This window comes from Triturus cristatus, chromosome 10 (genome assembly GCF_964204655.1).
Source record: "Triturus cristatus chromosome 10, aTriCri1.1, whole genome shotgun sequence".
Lineage (NCBI taxonomy): Eukaryota > Metazoa > Chordata > Amphibia > Caudata > Salamandridae > Triturus > Triturus cristatus.
Window position 1 is genome coordinate 368,964,144 of NC_140593.1, and position 15,429 is coordinate 368,979,572.

Consider the following 15,429-nt stretch of genomic DNA (forward strand, 5'->3'; position numbering starts at 1 on the left):
TTTGTGCCACACTTTCACCCCTCTGCCGGGCTGCTTTCCTCGACTGGTTGTGGCTCGTGGTCCCGATTACAGCACACTGGTGGCCCTGTTGGAAATAGCGCCAGGCGGGGCGAAATGCTGAGGCCCCGGGAGAGAAGATACGTGACTGACCCTGCCTGCAATGGGGCGGACCTGTCGACCTACCGACGCTGCTGACACTTGCGGATTTGTTCCTTGCTGCCGCGGGCAGTCCTGGACGTGTGGGGCCGCCGTGCGAGGTGACCGAGAGGAGCATGCTAGGGGTGCTCTGACCCAGCTGGTGCGGACCTCCTTTGGGGCGAATCTAGTGTATCCTTGCGGAGTCGCCTGCTACCCGGGGTTGGGGGACTGGCCTCTCTGGGGCGACACCACCCGGACGAGCGACACAGTACTTGCCTCCTGGCCCTGACCTCGACGCCCGTCGCTCCACTGCAGTGACCCTGGCGTAGTTCAAGTGTATTTTTTTTTTAGACTATTTGGGTTGTTGTGTGTGGCTGCGACTGAGCGGAGCTCTCTGCCCCCCTGCGGGACACCGTCGCTGGGCCCCTGCAACCACGTATTTCTTCGGCGCACACTCGGGACTATCTTCTTATATCTCACGCCCCTGGCTTACACACTGGTAACTACAGCATCCTGTTTCCCCCGCAGAGTCGCCTAGGGTGTCAACTACGCCACGCAGATGGACTAGTAGCCGTACTAAGATGAACCTTCATGTGAATGCCCGAACGCCCTCGCTAATGCAAGGAGACTCTGGTCGCCCTCTGGACTCCACCCATCAGGTGAACCCTTGCTATTGTTATGTTCCACCTTTTGGAAGTTTGTTTGTCACTAAGGCCACTTTCCCCAGTTGGGAACCTGGCGATAAGGAGGGATATTTTGCGGGCCACGGCAGGATGGGGCTGCTGATGGGGGAGGGGGGCTCATGCATACACCTGTAAGAAGACGAAGTTCCCATGACATGCCACATGCCGCCATTCTGTTGCACATCCACACGTCCATGCGTCGACATCGCCACAGACCGCGTCCACACTCAAGTACTTACACCTTAAGCTGCTACTAAGACTGACACACCAAGACCCCCCGCATATCATTTCATTACCTGGAACGTGCGAGGTCTAGGAGAACCCCGCAAACGCCGCCACGTTCTATCTTATCTGGACCGCCACAATGTCCACTGTGCGATGCTGCAGGAAACACACTTTAGTCCCTCTGCCCCCCCACTTTTGCATCCCGCTGGGCAAGCTATGCCTGTATTTCCTCGTACTCCTCCTATGCCCGGGGCACATGCATCTGGGTAAGGAAAACCGTCCCCTACACCCCCCTAGGCTCCGTCACGGACAAACGGGGTTGCTACACTATCCTTTGGGGCAGGCTGGCCGCCCAATCTTTCACATTTGTGTCCTGTTATGGTCCCAACACTGACGACCCGGAATTATTCCGGATGCTCTGGGGCAAGATCCTGGACATTGGATCTACTCATTTGATCTGGGGCGGTGATTTCAATGTTACGGTGAACCCCGCACAGGACCGCTCACATCCACAACCGCATCACTACTCCAGCTCACACTCCAGCTCACACTCCATCCTCAAACTGATCTTACCAGATCATGAGCTAATAGATGCCTGGCACAATTTGCATCCGCAATTACGTGAGGGAACCTGCTACACCACGGCCCGCTCCTCCTGGTCTAGGATTGACGGCTGGCTCGTCCCCAAAGGCCTCGCTACTTGGCTGACGCAAGCTTCCCATCTCCCTCGCACATACTCAGATCACTCCTCTGTGCTCATCACCCTTACCCCCCCACATGAGGAGTCACCCTTTCCAGCCTGGCGCCTTAACCCGCTATCTCTGACTGACCCCATGTTTAAACGACAACTAGAGCAGGAGATCGCCGATTTTTTCCCTCGGAATGAGGATTCGGTAGCGTAGTACTCCACAATATGGGAAGCTTTTAAGGTTACAAAACGGGGCCTGTGCATTGCAAAGAGTGGAGGAATCTCGCATGACATCCGTAACACCCTGCGTAGACTAGAGTCCGAACTCAAAACTACGGAAGCTGAGATACAGCGCGCCCCTATTCCTGAGCTACAGTCCTGGTTGCGCGGTTTACTCTCTGATTATCAGGAGGCGGCCGAGAGTGACTGTAGGTTTAGGGGGAAATATTATAAAGCACGACAATATGGGGAGAGAGACAGACTGGGGAAGGCATTGGCATCCCTGATTCGGCCCCCGCATTTCTCCAATGTAGTCCTAGAAATTGTAAAGGCCTGTGAAACAGGCATCCTCCCCCCCCCCCCCCCCCCACCATGCGGGAGGCGCGTATCATTTCCCTGCCCAAGCCTGGCAAGTCGCCCATGCACTGCGACTCCTATCGGCCCCTCTCCTTAATTAACGATGCCAAAATTTTAGCAAAGTTAATCGCTAACCGCATAAGCCCTCTGATGACTGCCATAGTACTTCCAGACCAATCGGGTTTTGTACCCACTAGAGGCACGTCTCATAACCTACGCACTTTATTCGTGATACTCCATGACATCGACCCGGACATGAATGCAGCAGCAATTTTCTTAGACGCCACCAAGGCGTTCGACTCCCTGGAATGGGATTATCTCGCCTTCATTTTGCAGCGCATGGGATTCCCCACTCCCTTCCTAGCCTGGATCAGTTTATTGTACTCTGGGTTACAAGCTGGAGTCCTGGTTAATGGTGTCCAGTCGTCTCCCTTTACGATAGCTCGGGGTGCCCCCTCTCACCCCTCCTTTTTGCCATAGCGGTCGAACCCCTTGCGGCCAAGGTTAGGCAACATTTTCGGGACTATGCACTGATCTACCCGGAGAGGCAGATACTCATCTCTCATCTCTCTGTATGCAGATGATCTCACACTGTACCTGCGAAACCCCGCTGTCAGCCTCAATCCCATTCTCCATTTGGCCACCTCTCTGGGGTTACTATAAATTGGGGGAAATTGCAGATATACCCTCTGACAGATTCCACTGCGCGATTTGACACTGACCATCCACTGACGTTGAATGCAGACACGATTACATACCTTGGTATTATCATATCCCGCAGCCGAGATGAGCTGATGCGCTCTAACTATGGCCGGGCACTGGGCCACTTAACAGACAAAGTCTCCAAATAGGTTGTGATGCCCCTTTCCATGGCCGCCAGGGTGTCCCTGATCAAAATGGTTGTGCTCCCCAAATTGCTTTACCTTTTTATCAATATCCCCCAAGCCCCCAGCCGCCATTTTTAAGAGTTAAAACTCAATTGATCCATCTGGTATGGGGTGGCAAACAACCCAGATTAACCTGGGACGTCCTTACGCGACCCTTTGCTGCCGGAGGATTCGAAGTTCCTGACTTGGAGCTCTACTTCGCATGTGCCCAGGCGCATTTCGCTGCATACTGGATGCACCCACTTTACATGCCTCACTTAGCTATAGAACACCGGTACATGCCCCTCCACGCCCTGTGTGGCGTGCCTCAGCACCCCGACAGTCCCCTCACACATAGCCACCACCACAGTACAATGTACCACCAGCACATGGCGAGAACTGGCACGCAGAATCCAATGCCCCCTGCTCTACTCACCTTTGGCACCTTTACAGGGAAACCATGACCTCCTGGTCACACAGGAGGGGGGCTGCCGCCGTATGTTGTGTAAACTGTCCTGTCTCACCTGGGGCCAGCTATACACAAGCGGGAAGTTTCTCACAAGCGATGAATTTTTTGGTAACACCCCCCACCCCCTGGACAGATTCTATTATGTGCGGTTTCAGCAAGATGTGCGGTCTCTTACCCCCAGCTTCCCACTTGAACCCCCCTTATGCTTCCTTTACACGTTCTCTTGCAACAGACTGCTCCCACGCATGTAGTGTCCCTGCTTTATCGTACCACCCAGAAGGAGCGTGAGACCGTCCCCATCCCAACCAAGGGCAGATGGGAGGAGGAACTGGGGCACCCTCTCACTGATGACCAGTGGTCTTTCTGCTGCCGCCAGACGGGCGAAATCTCCGCCAACAGCAGATTACGCCTTATACACTACAAATATATTCACGAATTATACTATACACCGGCTCTCCTACACAGGTTACACTTGCACGACAACAACAGGTGCGATATATGCGGAGCAGCGGGCTCAGACTTCGGCCATTTGGCCTGGAGCTGTCCCCCCGTCCAGGGCTATTGGAGGGAGGTCTTTCACGCTCTTGAGGAAATTATAGGAACTCACATGCCCAATGACCCCCTCACTGCTCTCCTGGGTTATACTGAACCATTACTTGCCAAGATACGGAAATACACCTCTTTGGCCCTCCTCCTGGCTAAGCGGCAGATCGCCTGCAGGTGGGGTAGAGGTCGTGACCCCAAGTTCAAGGACTGGCTGTCTGATCTCATCTATTGTCAGGAGCAGCTACACACCTACGCCAAACTCTTACCATCCTCCTCCTGTCCGCGAGATATTTGGGGCCCCCCTCCATATATACCTACTGGAATATACCTCCACAACTGACGCTGACCCCGACCCTCGCCAGGAGGGGGAGGCCACACGGGGCGCAGGCGGGGATTGAATGTTGAGGACCTTCTAACAGATCGGGGCATAACTGCTAGAGTCCCTTCATGGGAATCAGACTGTACTTGGTATGCAGATGTAATTGAGTAGCGAGGCTTTTATACTGTGGACCATAAGACTTAGGATGTGGCAGACGTGCAGTGACAATGGCATTGTGTTCGATTGGTTTATTTGTTGAATTGCAAATGTTCAAGGCCTGTGTTGGACGCCAACCATAACATCCGCCCACTTGACGCAGCCGGCACAATGCGGTTGTAGGTGGCTTGCTGTGTTCCTTCCCCCAACTGCAATAATGAAAGCATATGTCATTTCGTGGTGCCGGCCCGCTGGGTTGTAGGCAATACGCTGTGTCCAAACTGAATGGTGTCAATAAACGTCTTTACAAAAAAAAGAGATTAATACGGCTCGTAAAAAGCAGCACAATCCCTTTTTGGCATGGTGTTGCCTGATTTTGTAGGCCAGGGGCTCCATTACAAGAGCAAAGAATAGGGGGATAACATGCACCCCTGACGAGTGCCCCGTGAGAGCGCGATCGGTGATGAGAGCAAGCCGTTTATTTGGATTCGTGCTGTGGGCGCCGTGTATAAGAGCCTAATATATGTCATGAAACCACTTGACAGTCCCATATTAGCGAGTATAGTGAAAAGGAACCCCCATTCTACTGAATCAAAGGCTTTTGTGGCATCTAGAAAGACCGTCACAAGAGCCAGTTTGGGGTCGACGTTTTGGAGTATTGACTAAAGTGTTTGCAAATTATGAGCGGTGGCTCTTCCAGGAATGAATTGACTGATCCGACAAAATCAGCTTGTCCATGAGTAGTTTGCGCCGGTTTGCGATTAGCTTTGCCAGTATCTTGGCATCCGTGTTTATGAGGCAGAGTGGTCAATACGACTCACACTTCTCCGCAGGTTTACCCGGTTTTAAAAGTGAAACTATGCGCGCCTCTCTCATGGACTTGGGGAGGATTTGCAATTCTTGCGCCTCCAGAAAGACCTCCTTCAGGACAGGGATTAGTTGGTCAATATAAGTCTTATAGAATTCTATAGGGATGCTGTCAGACCCAGGGGCCTTGCCTGAGGACATCTGCATGATGGCTTCGCGAAGCTCATAGTCTTCAAATGGAGCCTCCAGAAACTCCCTCTTCCAATCCCCCAACCACCCCCGCGATATGTCTTCTAAGTACTGCGAGAGGTCTGGGAGGTAGTATGTCGTGCGGTGTATAGATCTGTATAGAAGCCAGTAAATTGTTGCAATATGTCTCGGCTGTCTCTGTGTATCGTCCCATCCCTCTCCACCACCTCCAGCACATAGTTGGAGTATCGAGGTGGCCTGATTTCCGACGCCAGCACTCTGCCCGTTCTCTCCCCCTCACCATACCTCCGAGCTGTGTAGTATTTACCTTTGAATCTGACCTCCCGCTCTGCGGCGTCCGAATATTATGAATTTTTTCCCCGCAATAGAGCCCTCTGTGTGTCCGACGACCCCTTTCACATGGACTGTTCTAACGTCTTTATGTCTGCCTTCAAGACGCGTAGTGTGCGTCGGAGATTCCGGAGCACACCGAAACCTTTTGACATACAGAGGCCATGCATGGTTACCTTGAAGGCTTCCCATACCGTGTTCACATATTCAACCGAGCCTTTATTCCTGTTGAAAAAGTCTGCAATCTCTTCCCCTATATCTGCTTGGAACGCAGAGTCCAGGAGCGCTCCCGGCTCCAGCATCGCTGGGACGCAAGCAGGTTGGGTGGCGCAATCGTCAAACACACGGGGGCGTGGTCGGAGTGTGTGCGGCGACATGTTCGATGGAGTGTAACCAGGTGCTGACCCCTCTGGAGCAGACCCAGTAGTCAAGTCGTGACCAAGTCTGATGTCCGGCCGTGTAATAGGTGCCTTCCCTAGCGGATGGGTGGGCGTGTCTCCAGGTGTCAATAAGCCAGTGGTCTAAGAATAATTGGGATAGGGTGTCTTGTGTGTTGTTATAGTGTTGCGGTAGGGGGTTGGATCTGTCTAGTGCAGGGCGCAGTGCCACATTGAAATCCCCTCCCCATAGATATGTGTGGACCCTGTTTTGATTATCTGTCCCCATAACATGGTGAAAAAGTCCGGGGTGTCTATATTCGGCCCATAACAGGAGACCAGGGTAACCAATTGGGAGCTTAAAGTACCCCATACCAAGCAGCTGCGGCCCGTGGGGTCGCTGTACGCGCCGCTAAATATGAAGTGTGTGCCTCTTTTGACTAGTATGAGTGTTCCTCGCGAATATGTGGAGTAGGAAGAGAAGACCCTCGTGGACGCCCATCTAGCCCCGAAACTGGATCCTCGCTGGGGGTCTATATGCATTTCTTGTAGCATCTCTATTTGTATGCTATGCCTGTCCAAGTACGCTGGTATTTGTCATCTTTTACGGGGTTCTCCAGCCCTCTTACGTTCCACGTGAGTAGTTTTATTCGTACAGGCTCAGCGTGTTTTGACATTGCATCTAAGATCCTGAATCAGTGAGCGTTGACTGCATGCAACGCGTGTGACCTCAAGTATTCCTGTTGTGACTGGTCCATTCTTATCTGTCCTGACAGCCTTGTTTTGTCTCTTGGTAACTAGATCGTCTCCGAACATCTGCCCCATCCTGTCCCTACCCAACAGTTCCCCAAAACACGCCATGTGGGCAAATGTCTCCAACCCAGCCCACCCCCCCCACAACGGCACCCCAAAACGTGCCGGTACATGTAGTCCCTCCCATCTTGAGCAATCGGCCCAATTAAACAGAACTATGCTATGTAAAGTCGCAGCCACACCTGCGTGGTGGTGTAGATGTCACTATAGGAATTTAGAGCAATGAAGAGAAAAAAAAATACAAAAAACCCAAGACAATCCCAGAAAAAGGGGGATCTCCCGTACATGAGGGGGGGGGGGGCGCCTGGGAGCCACAAACTACACTTCCCATGATCCCGCTCCAGTGTCGGACAACATCCACCTGTTCCCCGGGGGGGGGGTGGGAGGGAGCGGTAGGGGAAGGGGCCCTGGTGGTAAGTATGGTCTGATAACCTCTGCCTAACCCAAGGTGACCTTTGGGGCTGCATGTGTAAAACCAGGCTCTGTCCCCGCTCATGATATATGTTTAACGGGACACGCCGAGGCGGGCACTTAGCTGGTCGCAGTATGTCCGGGTCTGATGTAGTGTCAGGCAACAAGGAGCACCAGCCGATTCCAGAACTCCGACAGCGGCGATCAGGTTACCAGGATACCAGCAGCCCGGCAGGTTCTGTCGAGGCCTCCACATGGGTGGAGGGTAGGGTCACCCGCCAGGTCGGCTGATTCGTGCAGACCTGTTAGTCATCTGTTAAAGATGGTGAGTTGGAGATGTGGTCCTGTCGAGGTGATTTTCGCTGCGTGGACTTCAGGAATTCTTCTGCTTGTTGTGGTGTGTTGCAAATTATCTCTTTGTTCTTGTACGATATCCGGATCCTTGCGGGAAACATCAGGGCATATTCAATCCGGGCTGTACGGAGTTTGAGCTTCACTGGCTGGAACTTCCTCCGCGCATCTTGGACCGCCATCGTGAAGTCCGGGTAAATGGCGTATCCATTCCCCTCAAAATGCAGGGTTTTGGTTTCATGAGCTTTCCGGAGGGCTGCGTCGTGGTCCCGATAATTGAGCAGTCAGGCGATTATGGGCCGTGGGGCGCTTCCCAGGGGGGGGTGCGGGGGCCCAGCACTCGATGTGCTCTTTCCACCACCATGTGTGCCGAGAAGGATTCCGCTCCAAACGTGGAGACCAGCAGACGCTCCACGAACTCTTCCATTCGTCCGGTGTGGGTGCTTTCAGGTATTCCAAGAACGCAGATGATGCTGCGGCGACCCCTGGCCTCCAAATCCTCATTCTTAGCTGCTATTACCTTTAGAATTTTGTCCATGCTCGATACCTGTTTCTGTAGCTTGGCCGTGGCGTCTTCGGTATCTGATATTCTCCGTTCCGCCTCTTTGATTTGGCCATCATGCTTGTCCACCTTTTGCACAAGGAAGTCCAGCCTGGTGTTCATGGTGTCCATTTTGCCTGACAGTTCGCCCAGGCTGTGTTTCATGGCAAGGAGCAGCGATTTTACCTCATCTTCTTGGGGTGGTGAAGGAGTGTGTTGCTGTTCCCCGCTGGTGGGGCCCGATTCCACTGAGTTGGACCAAGTGGACGTTTTCTTGTTGTCGAAAGTTAGGCGCGGTTGGCGCCCATCTGGTTTCCCCATCTCACGGGTGATTAGTATCAGCCCTCCTCTCTGCCGGTCAAATTGGGCCTGGTGTGGGCAGTCAAGCGTGAGTCGCCACCAGCCTTTTCGTCGAATCTTTATGCTCCCCTCCTGGTCTTAATCCATTCTTTCTCCAATCCTTGGGTATTGCCCAGGTGGTCAGCAGGGTGGAAGCGATAATTTTTTTTGGGGGGGGGGACCAGGGTGGGGTTCAGTTTTGGTGCGGCCTGGATGGACGTGAGGCCACTTGCCAAGGGTACAGTTCTAGTCGCGCTCTGGCCTGTCCGCTGTCTCGCTGTGCCAATCTGCCTCGATCAAGCCCTGCAGAGCAGCTTTTCCTGTGCGTACCTCATGCCGTATCTGGCATCTGCAGTATGGGGATTTTTGCGTATGTCCTTAGCCGCTGCTTACTAGGTGCTGAGTCGGTATGGCGCGCCGCAACGTCTGCATTTTTTTGCCCCCTGCAGCTTATGGTGTGCTCATGCGTCATACACCAACCCTCCGCTCCGGGCAGGATTCAAAGGGTGGCGAGATGGCTCCCCCACAGGCCCCATGCTGTCCTGAAGGATAAGGTGTTGGACGGTGCGGCGGGGAACCATGTCCTGGTTTTTGAAGCTGGTGCTTGTCTTCCTAAGGGGCCCTCCTCTCCAGCCGTGCTCAGCCTTCACAGCTCGCCGCCAGCCCACCAGTTCTACAGAGGAGGGGGGGGCACACAACACACTGGTCGGGCCCTCGCTCACCCCCCCGCTCCTCTTGCTTGTTCGCGCCTCGGGCGGCAGAGCTCTGAGGCGCCAGTGAGTCCCCTGCTTCTCCGCTCCTCCCCTTCTTCTCGCTGGACTGGTGGCTTACCTCCGCCCGCCTGTCATAGATATATTCCGTGGGGTGCAGATGTATTTACCACCTGCCTCAATTGTCCGTCAGCTGCTGCGGTCCAGCCAGTGCATTTCCTGGGGCCCTGCGCCACGTGTGATCCCCGGCTCTCCAGTAGGTCAGCAAGCTGCGCTAGGGATCCGCGGCTGCAGCTCCTCAGCCCCCCTGCTGCTGTCTCTCCACCCGCGTCGTCTCACCACGGCAGGCCGTGATTTTTTCGTCAGAGCTGCCATTCCTCCTTTGCGAGCAGCTCTCCCTCTTATTTGCTCATTTTTCAGTGGTTATGGAGGATAAATGGTGTTTTTTTCCCGCAAGGTCACCAGAGCCTCACTGGTGTGCGGCCATCTTGGCTGTGCGCCAACTAGCGCCCCCCAGTTTCCCATCTTTTTTATGCTGGGATTTATGAGGGGAACTGCACTTTTGGAGTTTATAAATATTTGAGAGCAGCTGCTTATCGTTTTGGTTTGTGTTGATACATGGATGTATCTAATGTTAGCTTCACACCTGCCAATCAGAGATAAATCATTGATAACACCACTCTATAGTGTTATGGGTATTTAGAGTGCCACTGACAACAAATGTGCTCGTAATAAGGTAGGCAGGACATCGATCACTTTAAGGTGGAGTTTTCGCATTTATCAATGTCTAAATAACTCACATAGTCCTCAGGACAGTAGTCTTTCAACTTGACCAAAATAATGTGGCTGTATTTGTATCTTTTCCGGGATCCTCCACATTGAAATTATTTTTAAGATAAATAACAATAGGGCAGTTTCCTTGTCAGAACCATTTAACAACTAGCACCAACCCTTACCAAAAACAGCTGATGATCTAGATCTACCCTAAATAATGTTTGAATATACATATCTAAAATGAAGCATTTATAAGTGTTTCCTTCATTAAAACTTTTTGATCAAAACACTGCTAAGCCAGTAATAAACTGGTTGACGTCATAGTAGGCATCATGACTACATCTCTCGGCCTTGCTGCACACTAGAAAGAATTTACTTTGAGTGCACTCAAAAACAGAAATTGCTCCTCCTTCCAAATCTAAACTCAAAGAATTAGAAAGAACATGCAACAACCGTAGAATACAGAAGACTGAGAAGAGTACCTAAGTTCTCACATTGTATTATCAATTAGGAGCAAATTGACTTCTGAGACATTCATATCATTTCCTGGCATTTTTTAAAAATTCTAGTAGACTGCTTGCCTTTTGTGTCTGAAATGAAAGAGCACATACTGCAAATGAGGTCTGATATTGCAATGCTTTCTAGTAGTGCTGGTAGTGTGCCTAAATGTATACCCAGACAATATAATCAGTTACTCAACTGAAACATGCACCTTTATTTTCATATTACTTTTATTTGAAAGATTATTAACATTCAGGGCTTTATTTACAAAGGAAATTTTGACCAAAAATATCCTTTTTGCACCTGCTTGAAATCCACAGAGGGATTCCTGCAGGTGTAAAGTCATTACTAGTGTACATTTTCCTACTACTAGGTCGGAGAAATCTGCAGTAGTAAATACCATGGAAGTGGTGGGAAGTTAGTAACTCCAAGGCATGGTTTGTCTTGGAAGTTTGAGTACACGCACAAATGTACATTTGTGGCCATTCCCAAACTCCTCTTTGCCCATTTACCCTCTCGGAAATTAACAGATATTAACTACACTTTCAGGATTTTCTACAGGTCTAGGGTAAGAACTTTATTTAGGGGACAAATGCTTTTTCGGTGGAGAGACAAATGCACATTTGTATCGAAAGGTCCATTCTTCCTGTCTAGAGTTTTCCTCTGTTGGGTTCGCCATACAATGGAATTAAATGTCTTTAAAAAAAAGTAACCTGATAATCCCAGAAGTGCACCTGGAAACCTAGACCTAGCATAGCTTTCCAGGTGTACCTCTGAGTATATTTGTCAATCTTGTATATTTACACTCTGGCAGAAATGTAAAACTGTTTTTAGACTGACCTTTTGACTTCAGGTCTTTTTAATTTAATGCAGCATATTTAATTTTAGTTCCATATATAAAAAATATAGTTGTATCAATTTTATTTTAATTTAGCTGTTAGTTCAAGTAAATTTCATTGGGTTTGAATTTAACTGTTGTGATTTCAATATGGATTTTTGGCTTTAGACTATTTTCATTTGAATTTGACTGTTTTGAATTATTTCCACCCGTTTGATTATTATGGAAACAAGCAATTTCTATGCCATTGAACATAATGGAACAGAAGGGGGTTGGAAAAATTGGGGTACACTACATTTGTTTACAAACAACTGTTTCTTTTTGTTTTTCATAAACAAGCAGAACAAATGCAAGTTTTTTTTTACATGTCTGACATCCATCTAAAAACTACTTCTTCTCAGGAACTGTGGTCAATGGACAAAGAGGTTCGTGCCTGGGATGCTTACATGGGCTTGGATTCAACCATCAAGAATTTGATGACATCTCTCAGGGCAGTGACAGAGTTACAGAATCCTGCCATTCGGGATAGGCATTGGTGCCAGCTAATTAATGCAACAGGTGTAAGTATTGTATATAGCATAAACATAGGAGTATAATGACGTGCCGAGATGTTTTTGTTGCTTAGCAATTTACTATAGCTAGTCAGATGGGCTATAGTTAATAAATTACCAGTTTTTGTTTTTTGTTCACAGGAGGTTCGAATGGCTGTGTTGGTGTTTTAGCTCCCCTTTTGCCTCTTGCCTGGTTTTACTTGTGTATGAAGAGAGCTTCAGTGGATACCACCTTACAGAGTTTGAATGCTTGCATATAACTTGCTAAAATTGCATCACAGCACATGTTCTTCGTTTTAATAACAACGCAGTTTGAATATGAATGTTTAAATTACAAGAAGAAAAGTAATGAATCTATAAACCAGAACAGTTTTACTTACCGGGCAGGATTTTCCTTTGCAAAATGTTAATTGTTCCTTGCAAATAGCCTCCTTGTGCTTTGTGAACATTAGTGAATATCTACTATATTGTTTCATACCGGAAGAATAAACAAATAGTGAAGTATTTTAACTATTTTAGCACATAATAGTTTGGATTTTATTTTTTGGATGTAAATCGATATGGCTGTAGTTGTTGGGCCAGATTAACGGAGAATTTGTGTAAAAAGCGGAAGATTTTCTCCTCCACCATTATACCAACAGTTGCAGCAATATTTGAAAACGTTGATTACTCCTGGAAATGTCTTAGGCAGAGGCATACACACATGTATATAATGTATGTATGTGACATTTGCAGAATGTGTAAATTTGATGCAAATGTGTTCATGCGTATTTAACTTTACATTTTGCCACAGAGCCTGTGGGTGTTTTCCACCCTGTAAAGGCACTTAATCATGTTTTTGCCTGGAACTTATTTACTGTTGTTTCAGGGGTGGGGACCTGTATGCTTAGAGCATGTGAATTTCAACAAGTATACATCATTTTGCAGACTTCCACACCCGGGAATGGCAACACAAGCACAAAATGTGCATGCTGAAAGTAATTAATACGTCATCTTTACGAATATACAATTCCTCAAGTCTGATTCTGAGAATTCGGATTTCATACACACACCAGCTATTTGACAGACTTAGTTCCAGTTAGGTGCTCACGATGCTTTGTGAACTGAGTCAATATTGATTATACATAAACAATTTATGTAGCTATTGTAGGAATAAGAATAGAGCTTTGCAAACATTTTACTATATGTTTTAATTGTCCTCTGGCAAGGATAATTGAACCATCTTCTCAACTTTGTTGTCTTCGTCAGCAACTTGAAAATTATGCAAAATGTGTCTAGGATCTTAAAGATAAGGATACGTTTTACTGATCTGCATGGGCAAATCGTTTCAACCAAAGTAAAATGGTAGAGTTATGGGGAGTTGGAAAAAGTGCATTCTGAGTTTTGTTGTTCCATATCTCCATCACCTGATGCAGAACAGAACAGTGTGTGTGTGTATGCCTTTTGTGTGTTTGTCTTTTTGGTTTTGTGAGTGCTTGTTTATGTATGTGCAAGTGTGTTCAGCGTCCACCCTCCAACACCCTCCATAAAATAATGACACAAACTTTGACGAAACTGTCCTGCAGCCTCTCTTAAAATATTGTGACCTGGAATCACCTGCTCTTTGGTATAGAATGGAAAAGAAAGACTAGGCAAAAGAAGAGTTCTCGTTATTGGAGCAGCAAAGCGAGTGCTCTAGGTTAAGCCGGTTGATTTAGCAATTAGTTACCAATCAGCGATCACAAGCTAATCGTAGTGAATATAGGACTTTTTGAGAGAATCACTTTGTACCAAGGAGCCTTTGCCTTTGTAATCAGAGGTGCAAGGCTGAAGTTAATGAAATACCTCCCAAAGCCAGCAAAAATACCCTGAAAATGATTCTCCTCCATGCGCTAGCAGATTGTAGCCCAATCTTCAAATTGTGGAAAACATTTAGAGTGTGCCTGGTCTCAACTTGAGACTACTTGTTGCGACTACAGGTTTTTAGGCATTTATGTGTGGAATTGTGCTGAAAATACACAATTCTGTCACAATTGTTTGTTGAATTCTCTTTAGCCAGGTGAAAATGCAGCACCCCTGTGGAGGCTCATAATTAAAGTACTGGAATAGTTAGCAAATTCCCTTTCAGAAGCTAAGCCTTTTCTTCAAATCTATGTTTAAAAAATTTACTGTTAAATGTGCATTTTTTAACCTTTTCTTATAGGATTGCTGGGGGCAGAAGCACTTAACATAGGTTAAATAGCATGTCACACCACATTTCAAGTTCAGCAGCCCGCTGATGCATACCCAGAAAATCTGTATTTCATTAAATGCTCGCTTCTTAGTAGCCCCCTAAACCCCACCTCCCTCAATTTGACGAGTACCTGCACTTCTTTTTTCCCATTTAAACAACTGCTTTAAAATCTCTTGTATGCTGTTTTAATTCCCAAAACATTGTTCCATCAATCATAACAATATTGAACACAATTGTGAACACATGTAAAGGCTAAATGGCAAGTGACTTGCCTCTTACGTCTCCAGTGGAACTGTCATCTGGTCCGAGGGAGGCGCGTTTTCTGAAAGTCTGATAGTTCATGGTTAGAAACTATGACTTCTAAAAGTTGCCACTAAGTGCACTAAACTGAGACACTTTGAAATGCTTAAAGAGACAGACTTTTCAAATGTTAACGCCTTTATCATATTTTTACATGACTAATGTGGAGTTCCTATAACAAATATTTTGTGTGCTTGGCTCGTACATGAACTGTTGATAACCCAGTCAGGGCCCTGGCTTGGCTCTCATTAATTGCTGACTCGCCCACCTCTATTTAGTTTTTTGTCCATGAGTTCTTGTAGGTTTCTTGTTTTTCCCTTCCCAAACTAACCTCCCTTTTTTTCAGGTGGTTGTCCCCTTATATTCTCTATAAACATCCCATTGAACACCCTTCCTACATTATTCCTCATGAATCATTCCCTTCCAATCTCTCACCAAGACTCTTATTTATTTAATTCTTATTTTTATTTTTTCAGGATGCCCGTTTGCTAACACCCTCTTACTCTCTCTTCCCTTTATTAGGTTTTGCCTGTACAGTGCTTGTGAAATTTCTTGTTAATATAAATCTTAAGAGGCTTACATCTCCCCCCCTTTCTTTTCATTGGTTCCTGTGCTTGCCACTTACTTTTCCTCTATTTCTATTGGCAGTAGCATACTATTTCCTGTTGTTTCTCATGTCTTTCTCTTATCAGTCCCCC

General features: G+C 48.0%; 1 protein-coding gene across 1 annotated transcript in view; it reads left to right on the forward strand.

The window, feature by feature from the left end:
• Window positions 1–15,429, forward strand: part of DNAH11 (dynein axonemal heavy chain 11) — a 3,007,685-nt gene that overhangs the window by 1,036,009 nt on the left and 1,956,247 nt on the right. Inside the window, exon 23 of the mRNA XM_085631597.1 lies at window positions 12,070–12,228. Within this exon, the coding sequence (XP_085487723.1) occupies window positions 12,070–12,228 (159 nt within the window). The remainder of the gene's footprint in view (window positions 1–12,069; window positions 12,229–15,429) is intronic.